General features: G+C 37.7%; 1 protein-coding gene across 5 annotated transcripts in view; it reads right to left on the bottom strand.

The window, feature by feature from the left end:
• CCSER1 (coiled-coil serine rich protein 1) overlaps positions 1 to 27439 on the bottom strand; it is a 728522-nt gene that overhangs the window by 412706 nt on the left and 288377 nt on the right. For all 5 annotated transcript variants that reach the window (XM_074866749.1, XM_074866751.1, XM_074866750.1 and 2 more), the window contains exon 6: positions 24381 to 24591. In XM_074866749.1, coding sequence (XP_074722850.1) covers positions 24381 to 24591 — 211 coding nt within the window. The remainder of the gene's footprint in view (positions 1 to 24380; positions 24592 to 27439) is intronic.

Raw genomic sequence — 27439 nt, 5'->3', positions numbered from 1 at the left:
AATTCGCTTTCATATTTCTTTCTAAAAATGAAAAGGGAAGTTCCTTAAACCAATACAGCATTGAAGCCATAGGGAAGGCTGTACTGAAATCACTGTTGCTCAGCAGGGCACCTCCGCCTCCAGCATTCAACGAGCTAATCTGGGCACTGCCAGCAAGGAGATTGGAGCAGCCTGAATTTCATGTCGGTGCTAAGGCTGCCTTAGAGCCTATTCAAAGTTGCCGGCAGCTTTTGAAGCTCACGTTGTGCTTAATGATGCGGCAGTTACATTACCTCAAGCTTAAAACAAGCTCCATTGCATCTACACAAGCTGCAGCCACTGCACTGCAGATATATTGTATGTCTGCTCCTTTCCTGCTCAGTGCTGACAGTTCTTTTAGACAGATTTTTATTTTTTAGTGTGTAGAGAGCTGCTCTGAGGAGTTTACATCTCCCACACAGAAAGGAGGATTAACTGGCTAAGAGTAGTGCTCCTTCACTTGGCATACAGAGAAACTGATAAAAACAAGTGTTAGACAAAAAAAAGCATCAAAGTCTAACAGGAAAAGTAATAACAACACTCCTTGGGTAACCACAAGGAACACTCTGAGCTTCACTGGAGCTTGTCACCAGATACAGTGATAAATATATATTCACATAAATCATTATGCCAGCACTGATGGATAATACTTTAACTCCAGTCGCCTATTACATGGAAGGTATTTCAGCATCCTCTTGCAGAGCCTCAATAAAAGGAGCATCAAACGGAAGGTTTAATTTTTCATCATCGTACAAACACTCTGATGCCCGAGGGAGTGCTCTCTGCAAAGGCAGGTGTATTGTGCAGTCAGAGAAACACAGCAGACCTACGCCTTGTAATGAAATCAAACAGCTCACTAAATCTAATATACACTCTAGCTGAAATTTCAGCTTCAAAAGCAACAGCCACAACTTCAGAGATTAAACCTAGCAGAAAAGCACTGATGCTGCTGTTAGATGTACTATTGTAGTGTCATTCTTGCCTCACATGAAAAGTTTCTTCTGAAAGATAGAGCCAAGCTGTGTAGGCTTGATACTGCCATTAAGTCTTGTAACTGCATTATTTTACTGCATGCTTAACAATGCTGAAAAATGGAGATTTAGGTTGTCTTGTCTAAAAGGTAAGGAGACTTCCACATAAGCTGGATTTGATTTTTTTGCTTGTGGATTTTTTTGGGTGTTTTTTTAAATGTCTGTTCAAGATCTTTTCCTTTAAAAAAAGGCTACAACAATGAAAATAGCACAAGGAAAAACAATTATTACTTCCTTTTTTTTTTTGTATATGGAAAATAGGATACATCCCTCCACATGAGTAGCCCTACTGCAGCAAACACGTTTAGAGCAGACATTTACTCCAGCTTCATATTCTGTTGTTATCTATATTATTACAAAAATTCAAACATGGTAGGTTGCAGTTGTCTTCATAGGATCATAGAATCATTCAGGTTGGAAAAGACCCTTGGGATCATTGAGTCCAACCATCAGTCCTACTCTACAAAGTTCTCCCCTACACCATATCCCCCAACATCTCATCTAAACGACCCTTAAACACATCCAGGGATGGTGACTCCACCACCTTCCCGGGCAGCCTATTCCACTGTCTGACCACTCTTTCTATGAAAATTTTTTTCCTAATGTCCAGTCTGAATCTCCCCTGTTGGAGTTTAAAGCCATTCCCTCTTGTTCTATTGCTAATTACCTGTGAGAAGAGACCAGCACCAACCTCTCTAAAATGTCCTTTGAGGTAGTTGTAGAGAGTGATGAGGTCTCCCCTCAGCCTTCTCTTCCTCAAACTGAACAGTCCCAGCTCCTTCAATCGCTCCTCATAGGATTTGTTCTCCAGGTCCTTCACCAGCTTCGTTGCCCTCCTCTGCACTCGCTCCAGCACCTCGATATCTCTCTCGTATTGAGGTGCCCAAAACTGGGCACAATACTCAAGGTGTGGCCTCACCAGTGCAGAGTACAGGGGGACTATCACCTCCCTACTTCTACTGGTCAAACTACTTTTAATACAAGCCAGGATGCCGTTGGCTTTCTTGGCCACCTGGTCACGCTGCTGGCTCATGTTCAGTTGCTTGTCAGTTAGAACCCCCAGATCCTTCTCTTCCAGACAGCTCTCCAGCCACACCTCCCCAAGACTGTAGTAATGTATGGGGTTGTTGTGGCCCAAGTGCAGGACTTGGCCTTGTTGAAGTTCATCCCGTTGACATTGGTCCACCGATCCAATCTATCCAAGTATCTCTGTAGTGCCTCCCTATCTTCATGCAGATTGACACTCCCACTTAACTTGGTGTCATCTGTGAATTTACTGATAATGCACTCCATGCCCTTATCAAGATCATCAATAAAGATGTTAAACAGAAATGGTCCCAACACTGAGCCCTGAGGAACACCACTTGTGACCGGCCGCCAACTGGATTTAACTGCTTTTCAAAAATCCAGGTAGATAACATCCACAGCTTTTCCCTCGTCCAATAGTCAGGTCATCTTGTCATAGAAGGAGATCAGGTTTGTCAGGCAGGACCTGCCTTTCATAAACTCATGCTGACTAGGCCTGATCCCCTGGTTGTCCATTATATGACTTCTAATGGCACCCGAGATGACATGCTCCATGACCTTCCCTGGCACCCAGGTCAGACTGACAGGTCTATAGTTTCCTGGATCCTCCTTCCTGCCTCTCTTGTAGATGGGTGTCACATTTGCCACCCTCCAGTCCAATGGGACCCCCCAGTTAGTCATGATTTCAGGTAAATCATGGAAAGTGGCTTGGCGAGCACATCTGCCAACTCCCTCAGCACCCTTGGGTGTAACCCTTCTGGTCCCACAGACTTGTGTGCATCCAAGTGGTGTAGCAGGTCTCTGACCACCTCCTCTTCAACTGTGCTGACCTCAATCCGCTTCCCCTCCCCATCTCCCAGCTCATGAGGCTGGGCGTCCAGGGAACAGCCAGTTCCACTGCTAAAGACTGAGGCAAAGTAGGCGTTGAGCACCTCAGCCTTTTCCTCATCCTTAGTTACCATGTTTCCCTCTGCATCCAGTAGGGGAGGGAGATTTTCCCTAATCCTCCTTTTGCTGTTAATGAATTTATAGAAACCTTTTTTATTATCCTTAACAGCTGTAGCCAGGTTGAGCTCTAACTGTGCTTTGGCTCTCCTAATGATCTCCCTGCATAACTTCACTACGACTTTATAGTCTTCATGAGAGACCTGGCCCCTCTTCCAAAGGCAATAGATTCTCCTTTTGTTCTTGAGATCCAGCCAAAGGTCCCTGTTCAGCCAGGCTGGTCTCCTTGCCCACCTGCACACAGGAACAGCCTGCTCCTGTGCCTTTATGACTTCACTCTTGAAGTATGTCCAGCCTTCCTGGACTCCCATATCCTTCAAGGCAGCCTCCCAAGTGATTTTGTTAATCAGTCTTTTGAACAGGTCAAAGTTAGGCCTCCAAAAGTCTAAGATGGCAGTTTTACTAACCCCTCTCTTTGTTTCTCCGAACAGTCTTGACCTATTTGGTTTCCAATGAGATTCTGGGAACAGTTCAGTCACCTAAATATAAGTATCTCCAAGATATCCTAAGGTATTTAAGTCATACACACAGGCCAGAAGATATGACATAGGACCCATAGAAGACCCATGCTCTTCAAGAGCTGGAGCTAGAAGCTAGATGAGATCACCATAAGGCATATTAAATGGCACTCAACATCTACAGTAAAGGAACTGAATCAAGCCCTTTCAATATTTAAAAATATTTAATTCAAACCTTGCCAGTATACATAACTTCAAAGAGTGCAGTTTATGATAAGGTAGAAGTCTGCAAGAACCTTTGTAGAAGACAGGGTTCTCTCCCTAAAACACCCTGAACTTCAAATGAGGTTTTGCCACCTTGGGAATATTAGGAAGTATTTCTTCACAGAATGGGTTCTTAGGCATTGGAATGCCCAGGGAAGTGGTGGAGTCCCCATCCCTGGAGGTGTTTAAGAGTTGGGTTGACATAGCACTTAGGGATATGGAGTACCATGTACATATGGTTGAGAGTGGTCAGTGTTAGATTAATGGTTGGACTAGATAATTTACAAGGTCTTTTCCAACCTGAATGATTCTGTGAGGTGCACCTAGGAAGCTCTCATCAAAACTGAAACAACATGGGAAACTATAACACTGCTGACCTTCAAGAGAAACCTTAAGAATAGCTAATCAAAAAGAATAATCCTTACTGAGTCTTATATTACATTATTCATCCTGCCTTTGTTTATTTTTTACTTCTTGCTGTGTATGGAATTATGAAATTAGAGCACAAAAATCTCATCTTGCTCACACTACCTCGTCAATCCTTGTACACATACATGCAGGGCCCACACTATGCTCCAGGAGCCAGCGGAAGCTCTGCATTTCCAGAAGAAATTGAAGGTGGCTGAACCACCATGGTGTTTGGTCAAGTTTATATATTATTGGTTACAGTGAACCAGGACAGTCCCACCCAAACCCGTCAGAGTTCCAGCAGGACCACAGACTGAAAGCAGCACTGCCACAGCATTTCTCACAGATGTATGAACTCAAAATGCCTTTGTCACTCAATCCTATAGAATGCTCTTTTTAAATTACAGAAATCCCACAAGAAAGCTTGAGGACACACACTACTACCCCTAACACTGTGTTTCTCAGAATTCAGTATATTTATATTATATTATGTTTATTATATATATTATATATATGTATATTTTATATGTTATGTTTATATTTATATTATGTATAAATATAAACAAATGGTTCCACCATTCCTATTATACCTTAATACTGCTTCAAAAAATCTTCTTCAGTTTTTGTATTCTCATTTCCTTCCCATGTACGTGAGCAAACTGCTCCAAGAAGGATGGTTCCTATTCCTTATAGTCTGATACCAATGGATATATTAAATTTTCCATTTTCCACACTTTACCACCCCTCTCCAGTGCCTATAACAGTCTCTTTCCTCTCACACATGCTTTGGTATTTTCCTCTCCATTCTTTCCGATAAATGGAAAGTATTGTCTATGATATTCAAAACCAAACCCAAATGTTCCTACATCTTTGCAAGACACTTCTCAGTGAGGGAAACAGCTATAAGAAGAACCTTTGCTATTCTTGAACCTATCATCACAAACAGTCAAAGAAGCTCTAATTTTATCCCTTTTTAGGAAGGAAAAAAAGTTTGTCTTCCATTTCCTACCACAATTTTGATTTAGTATCAAAATTAAATATCCTTTCAATAATCTTTCATATTGTCTGCCAGACAGCAGTACACATTAGCTATTCTCTATCCTCCCTCACTGTACTACTTTATTAATGTGAACTCAAGGTCTTCTGCTCTCTTTCATAATTTCTAATTACCTATAGGCAATATTATAAGGAATGTCCATTAGCATAAAGATTATTTTTGGCATGATAAGACATATTTTAAGGCTATCAATCTTTCTTCAGACTGAAAATGATACATTTTGCCACCTCTGGGTTTTTCCTTATAACTTTTAAAAAGTAGTATTCCATGCAAAGAGGTTAGATTCACTACATTCTGTTTTAATTTTATTCCCAACTATTTTTATTCCACTAAGTTCCAATTTAAAGTTGAAGCTTACCATCATGTATAATGACTGACAGAAGTTTTAAAAAGGATAATTTCGTCTTCCCCCTATGTTCAGCAACAGTGTTTAGAGTTTGGTCTGTCATGCTGTGAAACTTGCTTGGCTCTGCAATCTGCAAATGCAATTCTAAGTACCAGAAAACGTCTGTGTGAGCATCAGGCAAGAAACAAGTTCACCATTTGAAAAGGCTTGTCATTTGAAAATACAAGTAGGACATATGTGGCCCATAAACACTAGCCCTTCTTGTAGGAAGAAATGTCTAGTTGGTTGTCTGTTCTAGCTTATGTATTCGTCAATATTTAAAGGTAAACCTGCATGTGACAAATATGAGGTAATTCACAGAGGCACTGTAAAACATACATGCATATTTATATTACAAATTCAAAAGGTAAATTTAAAAAAGTGGTCTTTCTTGTTCTATGTGTTTGTAAAATGCTAATAAATGTTGTCTAATTTGAAAATAAAGGCTTTTTAGTACATGGAAACTGAAGGAGGTGGTCAGAATTTTCTGGTGTGCTCTCAGCCATGTAGAAGAATAAATTACTTCCTCCTCCAACCCTACTTGTCCTACCCAGAAATTGCTCTGGTCTAATGAATCCCTTGGTGACTGTCCAGTGGATTCTCCTCACCTGCCACAGAGGTGTTGAAGCTATACATCAAGAGAAGGCAGAGGTTTAGTTTTCCCAACTTGCAGTCAGTGCAGCAGAACAGGCACAAGGCAGGAAATAAGATTCCCTCTTTGAAGAACTGCACTAGTTGCCTTCTCTTTCCTGATCTTCCCTTGCCCAAAGAAGAGCAAGGCAGGAAATGAAACACCATTTCTTCCTTGGGCTTCCTCTAAAAGCAGTTACCAGCTGCTCCTTGTGTTGACATGTGCTGAAAGACTGATGCCATCCCAGTGCATCTGCTGTAGTCTTGGTATAGAGCAAAATCTACTTTATATGAGAGAATGAGGAAGTATCAGATGAAAGTCTCCTGGGTTTCTATCATCTTTTTCAGCATGAAAAACGAAGGCTACAGAAAACGTTTGCTGTAAGTTTTGAAACAGAAAGAAGCAGCAGTTCAGCAGAATAAATCACCAAACTCTTGCCATTTTGTATATTGTTTCTAAAACAACTGCTTCTGCTCCCTGAATGCATTTAACAGTGGACATAGTTTAACAGTTGCTAAGCATGTAAAACTGTCTACTTAAAAATGCCTCTTGGAAGTTTTACACAACTTGTTCATCTCCCACACAAATGTATTTCATTAAAAAAACCAAAACTATTTCCATCAGAAAATCAGCTCAGAGGTAATCTCAGGTAATCTGAGAACCCTTTTGTTCTCTACATGCTATACATTTTTCTTCATGAACACCAGGATTTTACATTTCCTTCTTTCCAAAGCTGTATTTCCCTTTTCTTTCCATGTCTTTTGCTTCATATAATCAGCATCCGACTAAGCCACTCTATTAAAAAAACCTAACAGTACACTAAGACAAATAAAAAACTGCAAATATTTCAGGTAGTACTAAAATTCCAGAAGATTAGGCCTAAAGGTATGATTTCCTTTGAAACTATATATTAATTCAGAATATATGCAGAGGTTTTTATCTCGCTTTTACTGGAACTTAAGACAACCTTCTTTCTACTTCCAAAAGTCATACTCTATATATGCATGCACTTCAAAATCGTTTCAGTTTTGTCTTTGACAGCAAACATCATTACCATTTGTATACAAAACTATGTGAATATTTTGGCAACATGGCTTGCAAAACCTAAAAACTGTGAAGATTTTACAGGGTGTGATACTGTTAGGCATACAAGCATGTATATGCCCTAAACACAGAGCTGTATGACCTGTTTCTGTCTTTTAACAATGAAGGTGAAAACACAACAAAGCCAACGTACAGGGTCCCACAGAAAATGCTAAGTTTTTAATAGGTTTTTCAAGTCCTACAAAATTCTATAGTAACTATACAGTAATATATTCATTTTTAGAAGACAGATTAAAACGTTAACAAAGGCTTATCATTCTACATTAAACCCTGTAAAATTTATTTAAAAAGAGATGGAAAGACTCTTTTGGAGTCTTCTCTCAAGTGGCACCTATTATGGTTAATGAAAAGACTTGAACTGACCTTTTATATATCAGACAGTCACTGAAAAAGATGTTTATTACAAAAAGTGATATGCATATGCAGAGCAAGAGGTCAGTGATACACAGTAGCAGAAATTCACTACGAATTAATCCACCCCTGGATGGAGTATAAGGAAAAATATTGGTATCTTGCAATGTTCACAAAATACAAACATTCACAACATCTAGGAGCATTCATGGGGAAAAAAAAAAAAAGGATGTTTAAAGCACAGACAACAAATATAAATCAAGAACAGCATCATCCCTATTTCTGAAAGCAGGCTTAATGAGCCTTTTGTCCAAAGTCCTATCTGGAATGCAGTGGTGCATTAGCAGGTGAGAGCCACACGGCCATCATGAACTTACCTTTGCAAACATCTAACTTCTGGAACTGATTTGGCTTCAGAACATTTTAAGATTACATTAAAGCATGACAATAGTTATTTTCATTATAGGTAATGATTAATTTTGTAAATAGAATTAGCCTAAGCTAACTTGAACTGTACCAATTCTGTGCTATAATCAATTGAATGACAACAGCAACAACAAAGCTTTTTAATTTTCACAGCCAAGGATCTTTTCATGGCCTAGTCAAAGACAAAACAATTGCAATAGGCAGAGTTTCAAAATAAAACTTATGACTGCACTATTTCCTATTAGTATGCAAAAGGACAGAGTTATAAACAGCACTGCTCAGAATACATCTGTGCTGCACAAAGACACAGAAGTTTCTTGATGCCCACAGAGGCCTCGTATGTGAAAACTCTGTGAAGCTTTTCAGATCCCTAGCTCTCAAAATTTAAACTAGGTCTTCAGTGCCTTTTAAAAAGAAGTACTTTTGGGGAGGGGAGAAAACATTCAGCAGGAGAGCAGAGAAATGAATGTAACTAAATCCGTACAGCCATTATTTTCTTTTAATCTGCTGCAGCAGAAGTTAAAGTACCACAATCACTGGTGTAAGTCCACTATTTAATATTAACTGAAATCTAAGTTGCTTCAAAAACATTATCTTCTAGACAGACAGAGTCTATGTAGAAAAAAAAAGCCACTGTTACCAGAATAGAGAGTGTGCATTTGCTTTACATACAAGCATGGAAGTGGGAGGTTTTGTCAGTAGAAATGGCTGCTGTGCGTCACCCCAATTATTTCATGTCACAGTCCAGCTTGGATGGCTGATCCAGGCAGGCTCTGTAGGTGCTTCTAGACGGTCAGTGCATGAGGAGTGCCCCCATCACATGTTATTTTACAATTTGAAAATTCAACTTGCCAGTCTGACTTCATCTGTTTTATGAAGGCCTGTACATCATGCAGCAACTGAGTTGCTGTGCGTTGGACTCAAGTAGAAAACTGAAATATAGGCAACCACAGTAAAAACTGCCCTAGTCGTTATTTGATTACTTATGCTGTAAGACCATGACACAAAGGAGACTAGTATTTTGAAACTGAGAAGACTGGCAGATTTCAGATTTGTTGTTTTCAGTGAAAATTAAAAATTGTTGGAATGAGTCCACATAAAAATCAGAAAAATAAACACACTACGGTTTGTGCTTGAGTTTACTTCAAAATTTAGCCCACTTCTCATTAATATCATTGTTTCAATATCAGCTGTACTTTGCTAATCATAGGGTGAAACTAAATGCTGTTCTTCAGTACAAGTAGCCTCTTTGATGGTATCCAGTGGTACACAATACCCTTTACTCTAATGCCAATATTACAAGCCATCAACTCATTCTGCTGGGCAGAAACCTCTCTAAATAAAGCTCTGCCTTAAAACCTAATATAGGAAGAAAAAAAACCACATATCTTGTTTTATGTTAAGTCTCACAATCTCACTGCTAGCACTCTCCTAACTCAGAATAAATCCTGTATGTTATGGAATTATAAGCACATTAATATTTTTTTTTGTTATTCACGCCTTCTAAGATTTTTCTCCTTCAAAAACAGGTGAGTCAACTTGTTGCTGTAGTGATGATGAACAACAAGAGCCAAAGCATACTTTCAGGATAATTTGAGAATTTCAGGTGACAGTATGAACTTCATGTTATCACTCAGAAAACTGTCTGAAATAACAGCTACCCCAAGCCTTTGTCTTCTTGTTTCCTCTTGCAGTTGGAGCTCAACAGTCTTACAACAGGAGACAAAAAAACCCTAGTTCTCAATATGCTGAAGCCATAAAACACTAGCAGCAATTGAGGCAGCAGATCAGAGGCTCAACTCTCACAATGCAATGTTGCCTTGTCAAAAAAAAAAAAAAAAAAAAAAAGAGTTAAGAAAGCTAAAAAGTTCAGCTGCTAGATCTTCCTCTTATTTCTCGAGTTCATGAAAAACACTTGCTAAAGCATACACACACAAACCACAGCAAGACCGGTAAGACAGATGACAAGATCCAGAAACAAGAAATAAAGCATATTTGTTCTTAGAAACAAGGGAGAAGGTGTTAATCTTAGTGAAATAGGATTCTTCTCGTACTGGCAAAGTTACTGTCAGGATAAATTACTTGCTTCAGCAAATACCAAATACAGAAGCAGGCCTGTCAGGGTGCCAGACTAGCTCAAACAACGACCGTTCCAGCAAGGCGTTTCTATTGCACACATTTAGTTCATATTTCACTGCTTTTCTCCTGTTCCTATTTTTGCCTCTTTGCTTTATGCCCTCTCCTTTGTGCAACTATATTCCAGATCATAGCAAGAATTTCCAATTTAACGTTAAAACCAAGATGGATGCAACGAAGGGGGTTTTTTGGTGTAACTTGCACAGAACGCCTCCCTGAATGACACACATGAACAAAGCTATCACTGCTGGTATTGCATTTCCCAAAAAGAAGATATGGATGAAAAATTAGTTTATGGCTAATTAAATTTTGATCATTCTGATACAGCTCTAAAAGCACACATTTTCAGTCTCCAGCATGTCAAAAAGTTTCAGTTCTAGCTTTATTCCACAGAAAACAGAATGAAGTTCTAAATTGTAATCACAGCACAGACAAAACTAAGTGACATCTTAAGAGATAAAATTCAACATGAGATTAATATGCTTTTGAAGACTCACTATATATCTCTTTACATCCTGGTCCTACTGCATGAACAAATGAGAACAATGCAATTAAGCACTGGTTTTAAAGACCAGGAGTGATTCTGCCACCATACTACATGCTCAGGATGCTTTCTTTCAGCTCTGCTGGAAACACATTAAGACACTTACAGTATCAAACTACCAAAATCTCAGTTGTTTTCCAGTAGCATCTGTAAGTCCACACTGCATTTCAGCTACTTGTCCACAGTTCTGAAAATCACTTATAAACAGCATCAATTTAAACATTATGGAGAACATAGTATTATGCTATGACAATATTATAGGACCATAGTTCATCCAAGTTTGCTTAAGGATACAACAGAAACTTGGTGTTTACGCAACTCATTTTTTTCTGTCCTTAAATGCTGTTAAGATATTAAAAAAATGCTTCTCTAAGATCATCTACAATATTCAGATGGAAATATATGGGGGGAAGGAAACTGAACAATATCAAAATAATGAGAAGAATATTATGTACTAATTCTAATACTAGTATACGATTGTATACTAATTCTTATTAATTCTAGTCAATTAAGTTGCACATAATGCAAGTCATAAAGTGACTAGCATATGAGAAAGTAATTTATCCAAATAATGCTACATAATTGTATTCCCAGAAAAGCTGGGATATAAATAGTAAACAATTATATTTTTCCCTAACAAATTGTTCAAGAAGCTGCCAAAACATGCCATAACCATGAGATAAACAGAAAGATGGTTAAGTTGTGAAAAAAAAAGTTCAATTATATGAATATATAAATAAACCAACAGTCAAGTATTGATTTGCATGGGCAAACTATAGTATATGGTAAAACACAGCCTGTAAAACTGCCAGATAAAATATACCTATGAAGCCTGCATTGTCAAAACATAAGGGCATCTCAAGAAAAAAAGACACAGCTAAGAAAGAGATTAATCACAAAAGTCAAAAGAAATATATAAAAGTTCACATTAATTAGAAAAATCAGTTGTGAAAGAACAGTCCAATGACAGATGGAATGACGTAGGATAGGAAAGATCAGTATCTAAACAACAGTCTAAGAAACACAGATTTTAAAAAGACTTTCTATTTGGAATTGTATTACATGTTTTTAGTACAGTTTCAGTTTTTAGCAGCAAATTCAACACCACCATCAGTGTAATTAGCAAGAGACAGAGGACTTCTTTCAGGTATATCTGTAAGAACTGTATGCTCATGTGTATATTACAAAGCTATATATATCTTCCTAAATAATTTATTGTAAAAATATATAAATACTTTACAGCTATATACCCACATTTTACCCACAGACACACACACACAATCATAACAAAAACCACAGTCTGGCACCACTAGAATGTGGATTATAATGACAACCACAAGCAAATAGAAACTATGAATACAAATTAATTTTGATGTTACTGTCTTATTCATTCAGGGAGTTATCCAAAGTTCACTAACATCACTGCAGCCTCAATGAGTTTTGAAAAAGATCTTTAATGAGAAAGAGAACTAGTCAGCATATACTCATGACAGTTGGCTGGTTTTACAAAGGTCAGTATGATTAGCAGGATTTTTATCCTGGGTTGTTTTAAAGTTTACCTTGAATGTTCAGTTTGAGTACTCCAAAAAAGCTAACTCTGTTTAAATGTCAAAGTAGCCTACACAGAAGGAATATAAAGTCTTCCTTCTGATGGGGCAAATCAGGAAAGGTCCCACATGAGTGGGACCAAATAGATAGTAACTCTGATTTGCTTAGATCTTAAGTGATTATTTTGGTTAAATCTTTTATCTATAAAACATCCAGGCACACTAAACTGTATCTCTCTACATGCACCATTCTAGTCTTATTTTGAAAGCAATTGTTGCTCCATAGCACTGTGCACAAGAAACTGAATACCTGACAGGCTGGGAGTACAAGTTTAAGACACCATCTGATTCAATGCTGCATCACAAAGTGTAGATGGAAAAGACAACTGCTAGGTCTTCTAAACCCACATGGCGTTGGGGACTGGAGAGAAAAAGAAATGCTCATTCTCATAGCAAAAGGACTGACACGAACACTGCTTGCTTTCTCTGTGCTATTCCTGGAAGTTTAACAGCAGCAAAGGTCTTACACAGATGAGAAAGGCTGGCATGGCTATACACTGGAGATTCCAGCATTTATTTCATCACTGATCTAAATTCCTAACAGTTTAAATCAAAAGTGAAGAACAATTTTTAGAAGACATTTTGCATGGGGTGGCAAGTAATAGAAACCTGGTCCTCTTTTTCCACAGTGGCATTTTGTAGCTATGACCTGAAAGCTGTTTTCCTCATATTAAAAAAAAAAATATGAAAAAGTCAACAATGATTTGTCCAATAGAAACAGGAAAAATAGAGCCACATAAGAGAAACAAAAATCCTAAAATATAAGTGATCCTTGGCTAGCTGTTCATTCTAGTTATCTCTACCCTGCTTAAAAGAGCTAAGTTGTCAAACTGCAGCTGCTTTATGGCATGCACAGTTTCTACTGAGGCAACATCAATTACGTCTGAACATAACTTTGTTCCTATCTAGATTATCTTCACACAGATTTGACATAAGAACTGTTGATAAAAAGAAGAATCCTCTCTTTTAAGCTTGTAAATAAAGATTCTGCTTTTACCTGACAGCTTCCCAAAATTTTTTATTGAGTCCATCCAGGAGTGAAAACAGAGGAGAGTTTTCAGTTTAAATTAAAAAAATAAAACTAAATTCCTAGGCACTAGTTAACTTTGCATTTTTCATCTATGAGCTCTTATTCACATGGATGATTACTGTCTCTGCTAGGGGAACTCACCATGAACATGAAAATCTCAAGAGAAAGAAAGATGAAGAGAGCAGCTTCCTGAGAAGGCAACAAGTATCAGGTGGATTAAATGGACCTCTGCAATTTCACACCCAGCTGAGACTGACCAAAGGCAGATAACTGCCATATTTATAATATTAAGATATATAACGGAGAGAAATACAGATTGTTGGACATATGCAACATTTCTTCATATACATCACATGTTCATAAAAAAATACATGTGCCTACCAACTGGCTCTGAACAATTACAAAACCAGGTGTAGGATATGTCCCTGATGTGTGATTTCTAAATCCTCTTCCAAAAAAAAAGGTTTCCTTTTCTGTCACTGGGAATCATCATGTCACCCTTCAAAATAATCACTTCATCTTCATGAATTAACATGGAGCCAGACTGCACAAAATAGGTACTATTGTGTTGTCAAAATAATGAATTTATGTAAGAATGCTATATGAACACTTCTCATATCTTTTCTTTCTTCCACTAGGAAAATGATCAGCACTTGTTCTGATAACCTGGGCTACAAAGTAATGGCATGCACTGTGCAGAGAAAACACTAAATAAATCTGCAGCCCAGACCTATGCCAAGATCCATGCTGTGAACTGTGAGAACTTCTCCTGCAACTACACCAGCACTTGTTTCATAAATTCGGCTGATCAAGGGTAAGGGATAATTAATTAAGAGATTAAATTTAAATTCTGTCAAGTCATCTATTTGCTCATATACAAACACAAATATTGAAATGGGTAACTACATGCACAGTTGGCACTCCACTACCTGAATACTAGACCTACATTTTTATCTATTACATTTTTATTCTTGTACATCCATTTATGGCAACAGTTGCATATCATCAGTTTTACTGCTTTATCTATATAACCACTCATTTTTCCATATCAGGAAATCTCTGAAACCTATCTTGAGGAAGAAAAAAAAATATATAGCAGGAATACAGGACTGTGAAACTTCAGAAGTTGAGAAACTATTTAAATGAGGATAGTTCTTGGTTTCAACCTCCTGGACTTGAAGGCAACTGGCACTAGCTATAAGCATCATACTAAAAGCTTCTTTGTAAGTCACAAAACTGTTTGACAAGTTGGTATTTTCATATCTACAACCCCAGTAAATTTGCAGGAAATTCAATTATAGTGCAGCTTGGATGTTGTGCACTCATACCTTGATCACACTCCTATTTCCAATTGCTTTTTGTTAAAATGGCTGAATAACTCATTAGGAAATTTGTTAGATGTGGCAATATTATTCATTTTCATATCAGAAACTTTTCCATCTACCCTCTGTACTAAATGTGTCATTTAACTCAAATTAGTCATGAACTCTAAGAAGTGAGTCCAACCAATTCCTTCTATAGACTTTTACAGACCTGGATTTCTTCCATTTCTTGCTTATTATTTTGCAATGCTCTTTTCAGTATTTACAGATTTATCAGAAAATGTAATTGGTGTGATCAGTTCCATTACCAAGAAGTGTCGGGTGGGATTTAGCTGACCGACCTGCAGCAACTGATCAAAACCATGGAAGTACTACATGGGAAAATGGTTTAATTTTTGTAGCTATTATAATTTTATGCTCTTCAGCCACAAGTTAATCACAGCCAATCACACAGAACTGCTGATGTTAGGACATTACATATTAATTGGGTTGCTATTTTTAATGCTTCTCTGCAAGGTGCTGTTAAGACTTGGCTGTTGAGGAAGCTGGGGCAACATGCTATGCAAATCCATGCTGACCTGGAGCACATCGCACTGTTGTATGAAAAGGTTTCATTCAGGCAACCACAGGAAAAGTAAGAAAGCAGCTAATCACTTGCCTTCTGAATATATGGAGTAGACACATATATCAATACAACCTCTACATGTGGGAGGACAATGTGTTTCATGGGGAATCTGGTTTCAGTAAGGCTGGAGCACATAGGCATATGTAGTCTACAAAGATTAAGCCAGTAGGTCAGCACCAGAACAAGCAGAACATAGAGGAAAATTTTCCATTTTTCAGTATTAAAAATTAAGTGTATTTGAGACTGATAATCTCAAAGTGTGGCTCAGAAATACTCTGAATGTGGCCTGCAAAAGAACTTCATCATGAGTGTGGGCAATGACATGAACTGATAAATGAGTTGGATCATTTCAGAAGATCTTTTTGTTGAGCTGAGATTAGTGTGACTCTGCAGGACCCCAGAGCTGTGTGTCAGTCCCAGCCTGTAACCTCACACTTGCTGAGTACTCAAAGTGTCAGGATGAACACACTGTCAGGAGCACCTGTTGTAAAGTATGAAGATCCTGAAGAGCAAAGGAGTCCAGGAAGGCTCTATATTCTTCAAGACAATCCTAAAGGTGCATGAGCAGGCCATCCCCATGTGCTGAAATATGAGACAGCAGGGAAGAAGACCAGCCTGCCTGGACAGAGAACTTTGGCTGAATCTCAGGGGAAAAAAAAAAAAAAAGGAGAATTTATGACATTTGGAAGAAGGGGCAGGCAACTCAGGAGGACTACAAGGATGTCATGAGGCTATGGAGAGAGAAAATTAGAAGAATCAAAGCCCAACTAGAACTTTTTCCTTTATTGTATGCGTAGGGAAACATAACGACAAAGGATAAGGAAAAGGCTGGGGTTCTTAATGCCTTCTTTACCTCAGTCTTTAATAGTAAGACCAGTTGTTCCTGGTGTACCCAGACCACTGAGCTGGAAGACAGGGATGGGGAGCAAAATGAAACCCCCATAATCCAAAGGGAAATGGTTAGCTACTTGCTACACCACTTAGACACGCACACATCTATGGGGATGGATGGGATTCACCCAGGGTTGCTGAGGAAGGTGGTGGAACTGCTTACCAAGCCACTTTCAATCATTTACCAGCAGTCCTGACTAACCAGAGAGGTCCCAGTTAATTGGAGGTTAGCAAATGTGACACTTATCTACAAGAAGGGCTAGAAGGAGGATCCAGGGAACTACAGGCCTGTCAGCCTGACCTTGGTGCTGGGAAAGATTATGGAGCAGATTATCTTGAGTGCCATCATGTGGCACATACAGGACAAACAGGCAATCAGGCCTGGTCAACACAGCTTTATGAAAGACAGGTCCTGCTTGACTAACCTGATCTCATTTTATGACAAGGTGACCCCTTATTGGATGAGGGAAAAGCTGTGGATGTTGTTTACATGGACTTTACTAAAGCCTTGGACACTGTTTCCCACAGTATTCTCCTGGAGAAACTGGCTGCTAATGACTTTGACAGGTCTACTCTTCGTTGAGTAAAAAACTGGATGGCCAGGCCCAAAGAGTGGTGGTGAATGGAGTTAAATCCACTTGGCATCTGGTCCCAAGTGGTGTTCCCCAGGGCTCAGCACTGGGGCCAGTTCTGTTTAATATCTTTATCAATGAGCTGGACGAGGGCATCGAGCACACACTCAGTAAGTTTTCAGACAACACCAATTTGGGTGGGAGTGTTGATCTGCTTGGGGGTAGAAAGGCTCGACAGAGGGATCTGGACAGGCTGGATCAATGGGCCGAGGCCAATCGAATGAGATTCAGCAAGGCTAAGTGCCGCGTCCTGCACCTGGGTCACAACCACCCCATGAGACACTACACACTTGGGGAAGGGTGGCTGGAAGATGCCCGACAGAAAAGGACTTGGGGGTGTTGGTCAACAGCTGGATGAATATGAGCCAGCAGTGTGCCCAAGAGGCCAAGAACATCCTGGCATATATCAGAAATAGCGTGGCCAGCAGGACTAGGGAAGTGATTGTCCCCCTGTATGTGGCACTGGTGAGACCACACCTTGAATACTGTGTTCAGTTCACTACAAGAAGGACATTGAGGTGCCGGAGTGTGTCCAAAGAGGAGCAACAAAGCTGGTGAAGGGTCTAGAGAACAAGTCTTGTGGGGAGCAGCTGAGGGAATAGGAGTTGTTTAGTCTGGACAAAAGGAGGCTCAGGGGAAACGTTATAACTATGTACAGCTACCTGAAAGAACGTTGTAGCAAGGTGAGTGTTGGTCTCTTCTCTCATGCAACAAGTGATAGGATGAGAGAAACGGCCTCAAGTTGCTCCCCAGCAGGTTTAGACTGGATATTAGGAAAAACTTATTCACTGAAAGGGTTGTCAAGCACTGGAACAGGCTGCCCAGGCAAGTGGTTTAGTCACCATCCCTGGAGGTATTTAAAAGATGTGTAGATGTGGCACTTAGAGATATGGCTTAGTGGTGGTGTACTTGGCAGTGTTAGGTTTACAGCTGGACTCAATGATCTTAAAGATCTTTTCCAACATAAATGATTCTATGACTCTAAGATATGGACACATACCGCATTTTTCTTAATGCTTCATCTTTAAAATCATTCCCCAGACTGCTCAACTTCTACCAAATGAGGTCTTCTAAATTAATCAGTGGAAAACATGCCTTGATCTGCCAAGTAAATGGTTATCCCAGGTACCGTTAAACAACCGTTAACAATTTCAAGAAATTTTAAACGTTGCACACACTGAAATCCATATCGCACACATTTAAGTACTCTCACAGTCCTCCCGCAGCTTTTTTTATTTTCTGAACTAAGGCTTATTCAAATAAGAAACTTAAGCAATAGCATTGGGACTGGAATTGCAGTATTACAAGCTATTTCAGAGTACTAGATATGCTAAGTTCAGCACACATGATTACAATGTTGGAGACCATACTTGCCCTACACAGCTTGCCTAAAAAATATGAGGAAAAAAATTTTCTCATACCTTGAGAATGTCTAGCTAAATAACAAACACAGGGTTTGTTTGTTCCTATCAAATACATTATAATGGATAATAGACTAAAACATCTTTGCTGCCAAAGAGAACATCTGATTATATCCACTGACTCCCAGTATTCTCTGTTACCCTGAGATACGCTACTGGAAAATACACACAGTGTGCCAATGGGCTGTTCTGCTCTCTTTGCAAGCAGCTGGGCAAGGGTATACCAATGTATATTTTCAAGTGAAAAAACAATTTAATACTATAAAGTTAAACCGTATTACTAAATCTAGTACGTTTTTACCATTAGTTATTTAAATTTATGGGCATATGCAGTGTCAACACACCATGAAATGAAGGAAATACCAATTTCCAGCATGAATTACTTGATAAAAGGGACTGCATTAAATACAGAGTTGTTGAATAAATCAGTAATGCTACAGTGGTTAATTACAAAGTTACTTAAAGGAAGAAAACCTGCAGTATTTTACAGTGTATTAAACTTGCAATTGCTTCCTAAGTGGCTAACAGACAATATTAGTAAACACAATACATTTCATAGCAGACCACAGGAAATGCTTTAATGTCTTTAAATCCATAGTTTAAGGCCAATTCCATACTGCTTAGCAATCAGGCTATGAAGTATCACAAACAATGCTTAGCTTTCTCTTAGTACCTTCCATTAGTAGATTGCAAGTGCACCATAAAAGAACACTATAATTATGCTTATTTTACCAATAAGGTGAAAGATGCACAGGGAGAAGTAATGTAGCCAGTGGTATCTGACAGGCTAATTGCAGACTGAGTGGTCGCACTCTGTCCCCCAGGCCTCAGGCAACTGTCATGGCCAGTCACACAGTGGTTTTGACATAATTTTCCACATTTCTCATTTTTTCAAACTCAATCTAAACACACTGTATTGGGCACATTAGGTTTTAATGACAGCTACAGACAGCTGCAATTTCTCTCAGTAAAATAAATGATTAATTAGTAAAACACAGTATGCAATATACATCCAGAGTGACTTATCCCTATTGCTAATTGTAGCAATTAGCTTCAATTTCTCAAGCTCCACAGCCTGAATGGTTTTTTGCAGAGCTGTGAAAGACGCATGAGCATGCACCAAATAATTTATATTCCAAATTACACAAACATACAGACAACATATCTTAATTTTCTAGATTAGCAACCAGTAAGGTCACTTCTGATAGCCCCATAAAAATATCTAAAAGTCTAATTATGTAGCTGATAACCTATATATTTCATAAAGAATACCGGGGAAATGTGACCTGTAGAAAAAAAAGCTTAAATGTGGGCAAGATTTTAATTTTACTGAATGTTCCAGCAAAAAGAATCAACAAGCTCAACATCTAAAGTTTGTACAAAAACTCATTACCACTGACTAAATGGATTCCTTCCAAAAATAGCTTTATTTTTTCACTGTGCTTATTTCAGCATAAAGACCCTCTCCTGCTAGGCACAAAATCAAAATCATATGAATTTTCCTCATATGTCTCCACCTGAAGTGTTCTACCAACAATTTCAACAAAGGCAAAGCTCTTACATGTCCTCTCAATTAGCCAGCCTTCGACATTGCCTCAGTTAGCTATAACTCAAACCATTAAAAAGTTAATAGATGGAAATAATTTCAGTCTTATCTGGAAGAGTAGAGGAAATCCCATATATTGGTTGGGAAACAGGCATTATATATTCATTATTTTTGATAGCAGTAAGTGAGGAAGAAGCTACAGTCTAATTTTTAGAAGCTCATTCTCTATACGCAATCAATTAGTGGCCTGAAATGTAATAAAACATAGAAAGTATAGCACAGCATATAGGGGAGAAAAGATAACAGATTGAGTTGAAGACCAGCACAGAGCAGGAAGGCCTGTCTGAAGTCAGAAAGTGAAGAATCCATTTCTTAGGAGAGAGTGAACCTACCAGTCTCATCCATCCAACTCCCCATTCTATTGTCTTTTTTTTTCCCCCCTTTTGAATGAGAGGTGTTATTACTGAGACAAAAGTCAACACCAAGTAGACTTTGAGGGGGAAAAAAAAAGAGTTCAATAAACATCAGTGAGATGGAGAGAAAAGGGAGACCAAGAACTACTTGTAAATCACAGACAGACTACATGACATCTTGTATTGTCTTACATGCTGAAGTGGCTTTTATCAAGCTGCCTGTGCTGCTAATCTCTGGTAATGCTTTTCCACAAAACTTTGCAGCCCACAACTCTTGGTTACTCCATTTATTGCAGATTTGTCTGTCAGAAACGCAACATCCATGAAGAAAAAGCTACCAAACAGATTCAGACATATTTTCTGGACTTTCATAATTTCTGGTGGATCACCAAGTCTCCTCATGTGCCAAGGTCCTCCAGACTATATTCAGCTTTGTTCAGCGAGGTTCTCAAAACATTAGGGGACAATCTGCCTTACGAGACTTGCATGGCCAAAGCTATAAAGAACTATTAGTAGACATTTTCAAGGCTTTTTCACTGAAAGTGAAATGGTAATTAATTCTCTTAATTGAATGATCATTCATTAAGTCTTTTACTAAATACATTACCTAATAGCATTCTCAATCTTGCAAGTTACTGCCATGTCTTCAATTTCCTTTTTCATGATAAGACTAATAACAAGCTAAACTCACAGCTTTATAAATCTGCAGCACAGTACAGCATATATTATATGCAGTTTTTCCATTTAGATTCTTCAATTACAAGCAACTGCAACAAAAAAAAATAGCATATTGTACTAGCTAGTATTACATTTTGGCAGATCATAATTAAATTATTCCTTAGAAGCAATGCTCAGTGCTTAAGAAGGATTATATTGAATAAAGGGGCTAATATTTTAACTCAATTAACATGCTATTTTTCAATAGAGGTGTACACTATTGTAATTTTTTCTTCTATGGGTAACATCAGCTATAAAACAGAAATACTGCAGCTCTTTTCTGATAACTCATGTAATTTTCCCCCATGCAGATTGTTTGCTTTCTATATTTTTTAAAGTGGATGAAAACATGTGACATTATATTTATAAATATATTTATTTTATACTGTTATAGGCATAAAATATTTCACTTTTATATCATATAAGCCTTCCAGAAACTATGTTTGACTACACCTAAAAATACATGAGCGTTCCATGGTAAGGAAAGCATTTTTCTTTTATGTCTTTTAATTCTGTACTGTTGTGAGTTTGATTTATAATATTGGTTGGGGCAGAAGTGATTTTTGGATGAAGAAATTACATCTAGTTACAATGGAAGGAGGGCACCTTCTCCACAGAAACTGCCTGCCAAATATGGTCAGATGACTTATTTATCAGATTCTTCAACACAATATTTCAATTTGATGGAATTATATTTTCCTGGAATCTTTCACTAATAATTTAAGTGACATAAATGTATAAAATTCTGTATTTCTGAAGATAATCAAGATGTGTCATTTCAATATCAATTTGTAATATATTTCAAGGTCATCTTCTCTTTGGTTGTTCAAACTAGCTACTTATGTTCTTTTGAATCATATTTGAGTTTTGGTTTAATTCCTAGTATTTTAATGTGTTTTAAAGACTGTTTGTGAATATTTTGTTGTTACTGCTCTTTCACTCTCCTGCAATTATACCAAGAATGATTCCCACTGTATAGTGGATGAGTTTGTTAACACCTTATGAAGATATGAAAACTGTGTAGTTTAACACTGACCTCAAAAAGTAACTTTTTCTTTCAAGAATTAGCATGTGTGTTTGTATCAGTAGAACTGGAATATTGCTCTACATATCAAACAGCTATTTCTCAGATGAGGCTGCTAAACAGTACACTCCCATACCATTTTACGGCATTCTCCTCATCTTTTCTATCATTGTTATTATACAAGTCGCTCATTAAAAAACAAAATACAAATAACAACTCAAGGTAGCAAAAGTTTTTGACCATCAGATTGGTCATTTCATTCTAGCTATGGAAGAGTTTTGTTTAGCTGCATACTAGAATAATGTGTATTGCTACTAGGATATTCGATCTCAAAGGTTGAAAAACAGGGAGGTAAATTACAGCATATATATATCTCACATATAACATCCACGTATAGAATTAGAAAAAAGCTATTTTGATTTCATAAGGAAGGCAAGACAAAAAGAAAAGGAAAGGACAGAATGACGCTGTGTTACAGTCAGATGGGGAGGTGAAAATTATATGATACAAAGGAACAAATGAGTAAAAGACTGAATGATTACAATGAAAAAAATCAGTATGAGTTACATAAGGAGGTATTAATAAGGAGGACATGAGTGAGTCACATGAAATACCTTGTGTTCCTTTTGTGGAGATCACCTGGTAAACTTTTAAAAGATGAACTACTATAAGGTACAACATACCTTCATATAGAAAATCACAGTAGATTCTTACACAAATTTAATGCAACTTGTTAAGTTAAAAATAAAATTCATATGCATACCATCACAGTAAAAAAGAACTTTTCCCAGCAAAACATAGAATGAACCACAGTAGAAGCAACAGAGGATGCTGCCAATGTTACCAACTGAATGTTAGAACTGCTGTGTCATGTAATATTATAATTCTTATCATTTATTCCCATATATAATAGGGTTACAAATCCTTCTCAGTGGACAAGAACCTTTAAATTAATTCTATATTCTGACACCATATAAGGAAGAATTGATGGAGTATTAATTACATCAATTCTGGATTCATCAAAACAGAAGTCCACTAAGAAGCCCAATAGCATACATAAAGCTTCTAGTGAACTGAAAGAAACTGGAAGGCATGAGGCTTGCCATCCAGCAAAAACATGCTATTTAGAAGCACTAATGGATAACTATCATGGCAAAATCTTTGACAAACCTTCTCAGACAGGACAGCAAATGGTTGAATTTAAATACAGATAATCAAGAAGTGAGCACTAAAAAAAACCCCAAACTTGCCAAAGCCTTACTTCGGTATTTAAATGTCTCAGTTAAGTGACTAGCACTTCATCACATGTTGAGTTGCAACAAATGAAATTCTGATTATATCTTAGGGAAAATAATTACAATGATGTAGTCAATTATTGAAATGATTGCCCAGAGACAATGTGGAAAGCCCATTAATATACAAAACTTTTAAGTGGGCAATGACCTGAGCAACTTGTTCTAAGTTGGCCTTGCTTTGAGTAGAGGGGTTGGACCTCCAGAGAGCCCTTTGAACCTAAATTATTCTGTAATTCCATGAACTGTATAGTTAAAAAAAAAATTATCTTTCTTGTAGATCTCAAAGAAGACACAAACAACATTTCACCAATATGAAGATGAAAGCTTATTAGAAATGTACCTGAGTCAAAACTCCACAGCTGAAAAGTGTCAAAAAAACCACCCCAAAACCTCAATAATAATTTTATTTCTTCTAAAATCCTAAAGAGAACTGGATGCAAAAGAAATTTTTCAAAGCAACACCAGCAGTCCATGGGGGAACCAGGAGAATACAGCAGGATAGGACAACCCAGGACTCTTGAAATTGTTAGAATGGCCTAAGAAATCTGATTTCAGCCATCATTTACAAAATCAAGCTAGTAACCTTTAATTGTAGTACTGTTACTTAAAAGAATATCTTTTTCCTTTGCATCTCTCCTCCAAATAAATTGCATGCAACTTCATACTGAATAACAAATGTAGTAAGAAGACAGAAAAGCTCTAAAATACTAGAGGAAAACAATACAGTTTATTTTGATTTAAAGCAGTTCATCTCCCCTGCCCCCTTTTTGGTAAAAGCTCAAGAGAAGCTTCATACTCTGTGCACCAAAATGGCAGTATCAGTTAAATTCTGCTATAGTATAAACTTTCTGACCTCTACCATGTTAAGACACTACTATTTATACTTCTGCATCAGTTCCATATATTTAAGACACATTAAAAGACATCAAGTCCATAAACTTTTCTAACCCTTTTCTGCTTCTTAGCTCATTAATGCTGAAAGCTATTAATTTAAGAAATGAGTGGGTACTTACCTCTTGAAGAACCCTCTTCATTTTCAGAAGCAATGTCTTTACTGCTGTGCAATCTTGCAACATCAGTCTGAAGGGCAAAGATTCAATGCCTCCACCTTCTTCCAGACCAGTAAAAGGCCACTCCATGGATGGGCTGCCAGCCAGCTGGCTAACACGAGGGTACCTGGCTTCTCCTTGGTCTACATCCTTTGACAGCTTCAGAGATAAGTTCCTTACAAGAGAAAACAGAGAGATCAACACTGAAATATGAAAAAGAGAAAGAACTCAATAATTTTTGGCTTTTTGTTCCTTTGAGTTTAAAGACACATTCTACATTCACTTTTTAAACCTGCTAGCATGAATGGCCTTTATAATGTACTTATAGCCATATGGTGTTATCAATAAAATATGCATCAATAAATGTACCATTTTCTACAGGAATTGAAACTATGCTCTATCCCATGCCCTTCAAAAGAAAGCCATTTTCTTAAAACAAAATACCCTATGGGAAAAACTATTATGGGTCTATTTTATTTTGGTTCAGCTTTATGAAAAAAATGAATGTCATGTACTTTCAAAAGGTAAATCACTTCTTCCTATGCTTTGACTTAGAACTCAAAAAGAAAAGAAAACCAACAAAGAAAATACTCTCTTCTGGGCTGAACCAGCAACATAAGATGAAACTGCTATTCTATAAAAAGGATTTTGAAATTTAATTAATCTGTACTCACTATGAAGTTTAGTTACCATTGAAACTATTTGGGCAAAACATGAAACAAAACAACATTAATTTGTGGTTGAGAATCCATTAAAGACAACAGAAAGATTTGGAAAGATTTGGATGGACTTTGGAGGTAACAGAATACCATTATTTTGCTGCATATATACTACGTTCCTTTAATATCAAAGCAACATATCTATAAGACTTTGCCATGATAGAGCAAGTCCAGTGAAGACCAACAAGATGGTAAGGGGGCTGGAGTGCACAATAAACGAGGAGGGGCAAAGAGACAGCTTTGCTCAGTCTTCCAAAGAGAAGATGAAGAGAATCTCACTGCTAACCAGAGCTATGTCTCCACCAGGATGGTGCAGAGATGATGGAGCCAGGCTATCCGTAGGGATGCACAGCAATAGGATGAAAGGCAATGGACAGAAGATGGAATACAGGAAATTGTGACCACATAGAAAAACTTTATTTACTTATTACCATGAAGGTGGTCAAACAAAGGAACAGGGCTCAGAGATGCTATGGGACACCCATTCTTGGAGATATTCACAACATGATGGGGTGAACCCCTGAGTAACCTGCTCTAATTGGACCTGCTTTGAGCAAGGGCTTGGAACAGAGAACTGCAGAGGTCCCTTCCCACCTGTGCAGTTCTGTGATCTAGACGTCATAAATTCAATCAGTCAAAATTAGTCAAAATCAGTCAAAATCAGCCAAAAGTTTAATGGTATAAAAATAATTCAAATAGATATCACTTGACATTTTGGTGGAACAGAATGTAACTAAAGGATTTTTCCAGCATGAAAGCATTCACAACGTCAATGTTGCACCTATCTTCTCTTCAACCAGTGGGGAAAAAGGACAAATCTGAATGGAGAATAAATCTGAGAATGTGGCTGCACTGTGCGATAGCAGTATATTAATTACTACTAAATTACTAAAGTGTTGTAACAGCAAATCATGACACCCATATCCATACCAAATTAATCCACTACAATTAAAAATGTTAGCATAAATAGTGAAGAAAATTACAATTATTATTCATTTAATGTATAGTTCCAATTTTCTGTTCCATATGAATTTTCACGAAACACAAAACTGATTCTGAATTTTAAGCATGGCCATATTTTGGAAGGACTAAGAATATTTTTCCATGTGAAATTTTCCTTAGTTTACTTTGGTTTCACAGGAACCACATACAAAAAGGGATTAATGCGATTTCTCAAGAAAGCAATTCCCAATGCCATACTGATAAGTTGAAAGTGAGGCTACTAGAATTATCTTTTATGAATGGTTCATTTTTATATTTTACAAGCTATGTAATGTGCAGGAGGGAAAACGCGTTAGATCAAGAAAGGCACCACAGAGACCACAGATATGGACAGATGCTCGTGATGGCCAATGGAACTAAAATTTTCTAATCCAGGCTTTTCAAGACTCTCATAAAACAATTAAATTAGCCTGGTTTAATTTTTAAATACATGAAACAACTTTGTGAGTAGAATATTTTGTGTCCTTTAAAACAATCATCTGAGGTGGATGGTAAAGATGCTTTTGACTGAAGGATGTTAAGTCACTGCTGATTCATAGCCTTTATTAAAAAAGCCTCAGGTATATATCATGCAAAGAAAAAACATAACATAGGCCACTTTTAAGGGTTTATAAAAAGAGCCATATTCAAACTATCAGAATCTACATTTGAGCAAGATTTGTGTAGCCAGAAAAGCACATTATTTAAATTGAATAAGATGAAACAACAAGGTCTTTTTTTTCCTGCCCAGTGCCTGCAGGCCAGGAGATGAATTATTCTTCAGAATATTCTGCATGTTCACTTTGTGAGTCCCACCAAAGTTTCATCTTCCTCATGCTCCCGAACAGCCATTTTATGAGAGTAACATCCTGACACTGAGAAAGGACTAACAAGATGTAATGCCTCCCAAAAGGAGTCTTTTACAGCACATTATCAGAGAGGAGAACCTGGTATCAACAGCAATACCCTGCTGCCCCAGTGGCATGATGAGGAAACGAGTAGTACTCTTGGAGAACTATCATCCTCTCACAGTGTTTATGTATAAGTTATACTGGAAATACAGCAAATCTTAATTTCAACTGAAGAAAATACCTTCAATGACTTTTTGTTGACACCACACCGCTCCACACACAAAATTACCATCTTTTCAAATACAGAACCTTGTACTGAGTATGAAAAGCACCGTAACAACATATCACTACTCATGGTCATGAATTTAAAATCTAACTCAAATGCTACTGGAAAATGGTGACTCAGAGTTGGTATACAGGAGCATTCACATCATATAGTACCTCCGAAATATCTGAAAAGACTGTAACTGAT

The sequence above is a fragment of the Strix uralensis genome, chromosome 4 (genome assembly GCF_047716275.1).
Source record: "Strix uralensis isolate ZFMK-TIS-50842 chromosome 4, bStrUra1, whole genome shotgun sequence".
Lineage (NCBI taxonomy): Eukaryota > Metazoa > Chordata > Aves > Strigiformes > Strigidae > Strix > Strix uralensis.
The sequence above is the reverse complement of the archived record's forward strand: the minus strand, read 5'-3'. Positions and strand labels throughout refer to the sequence as shown.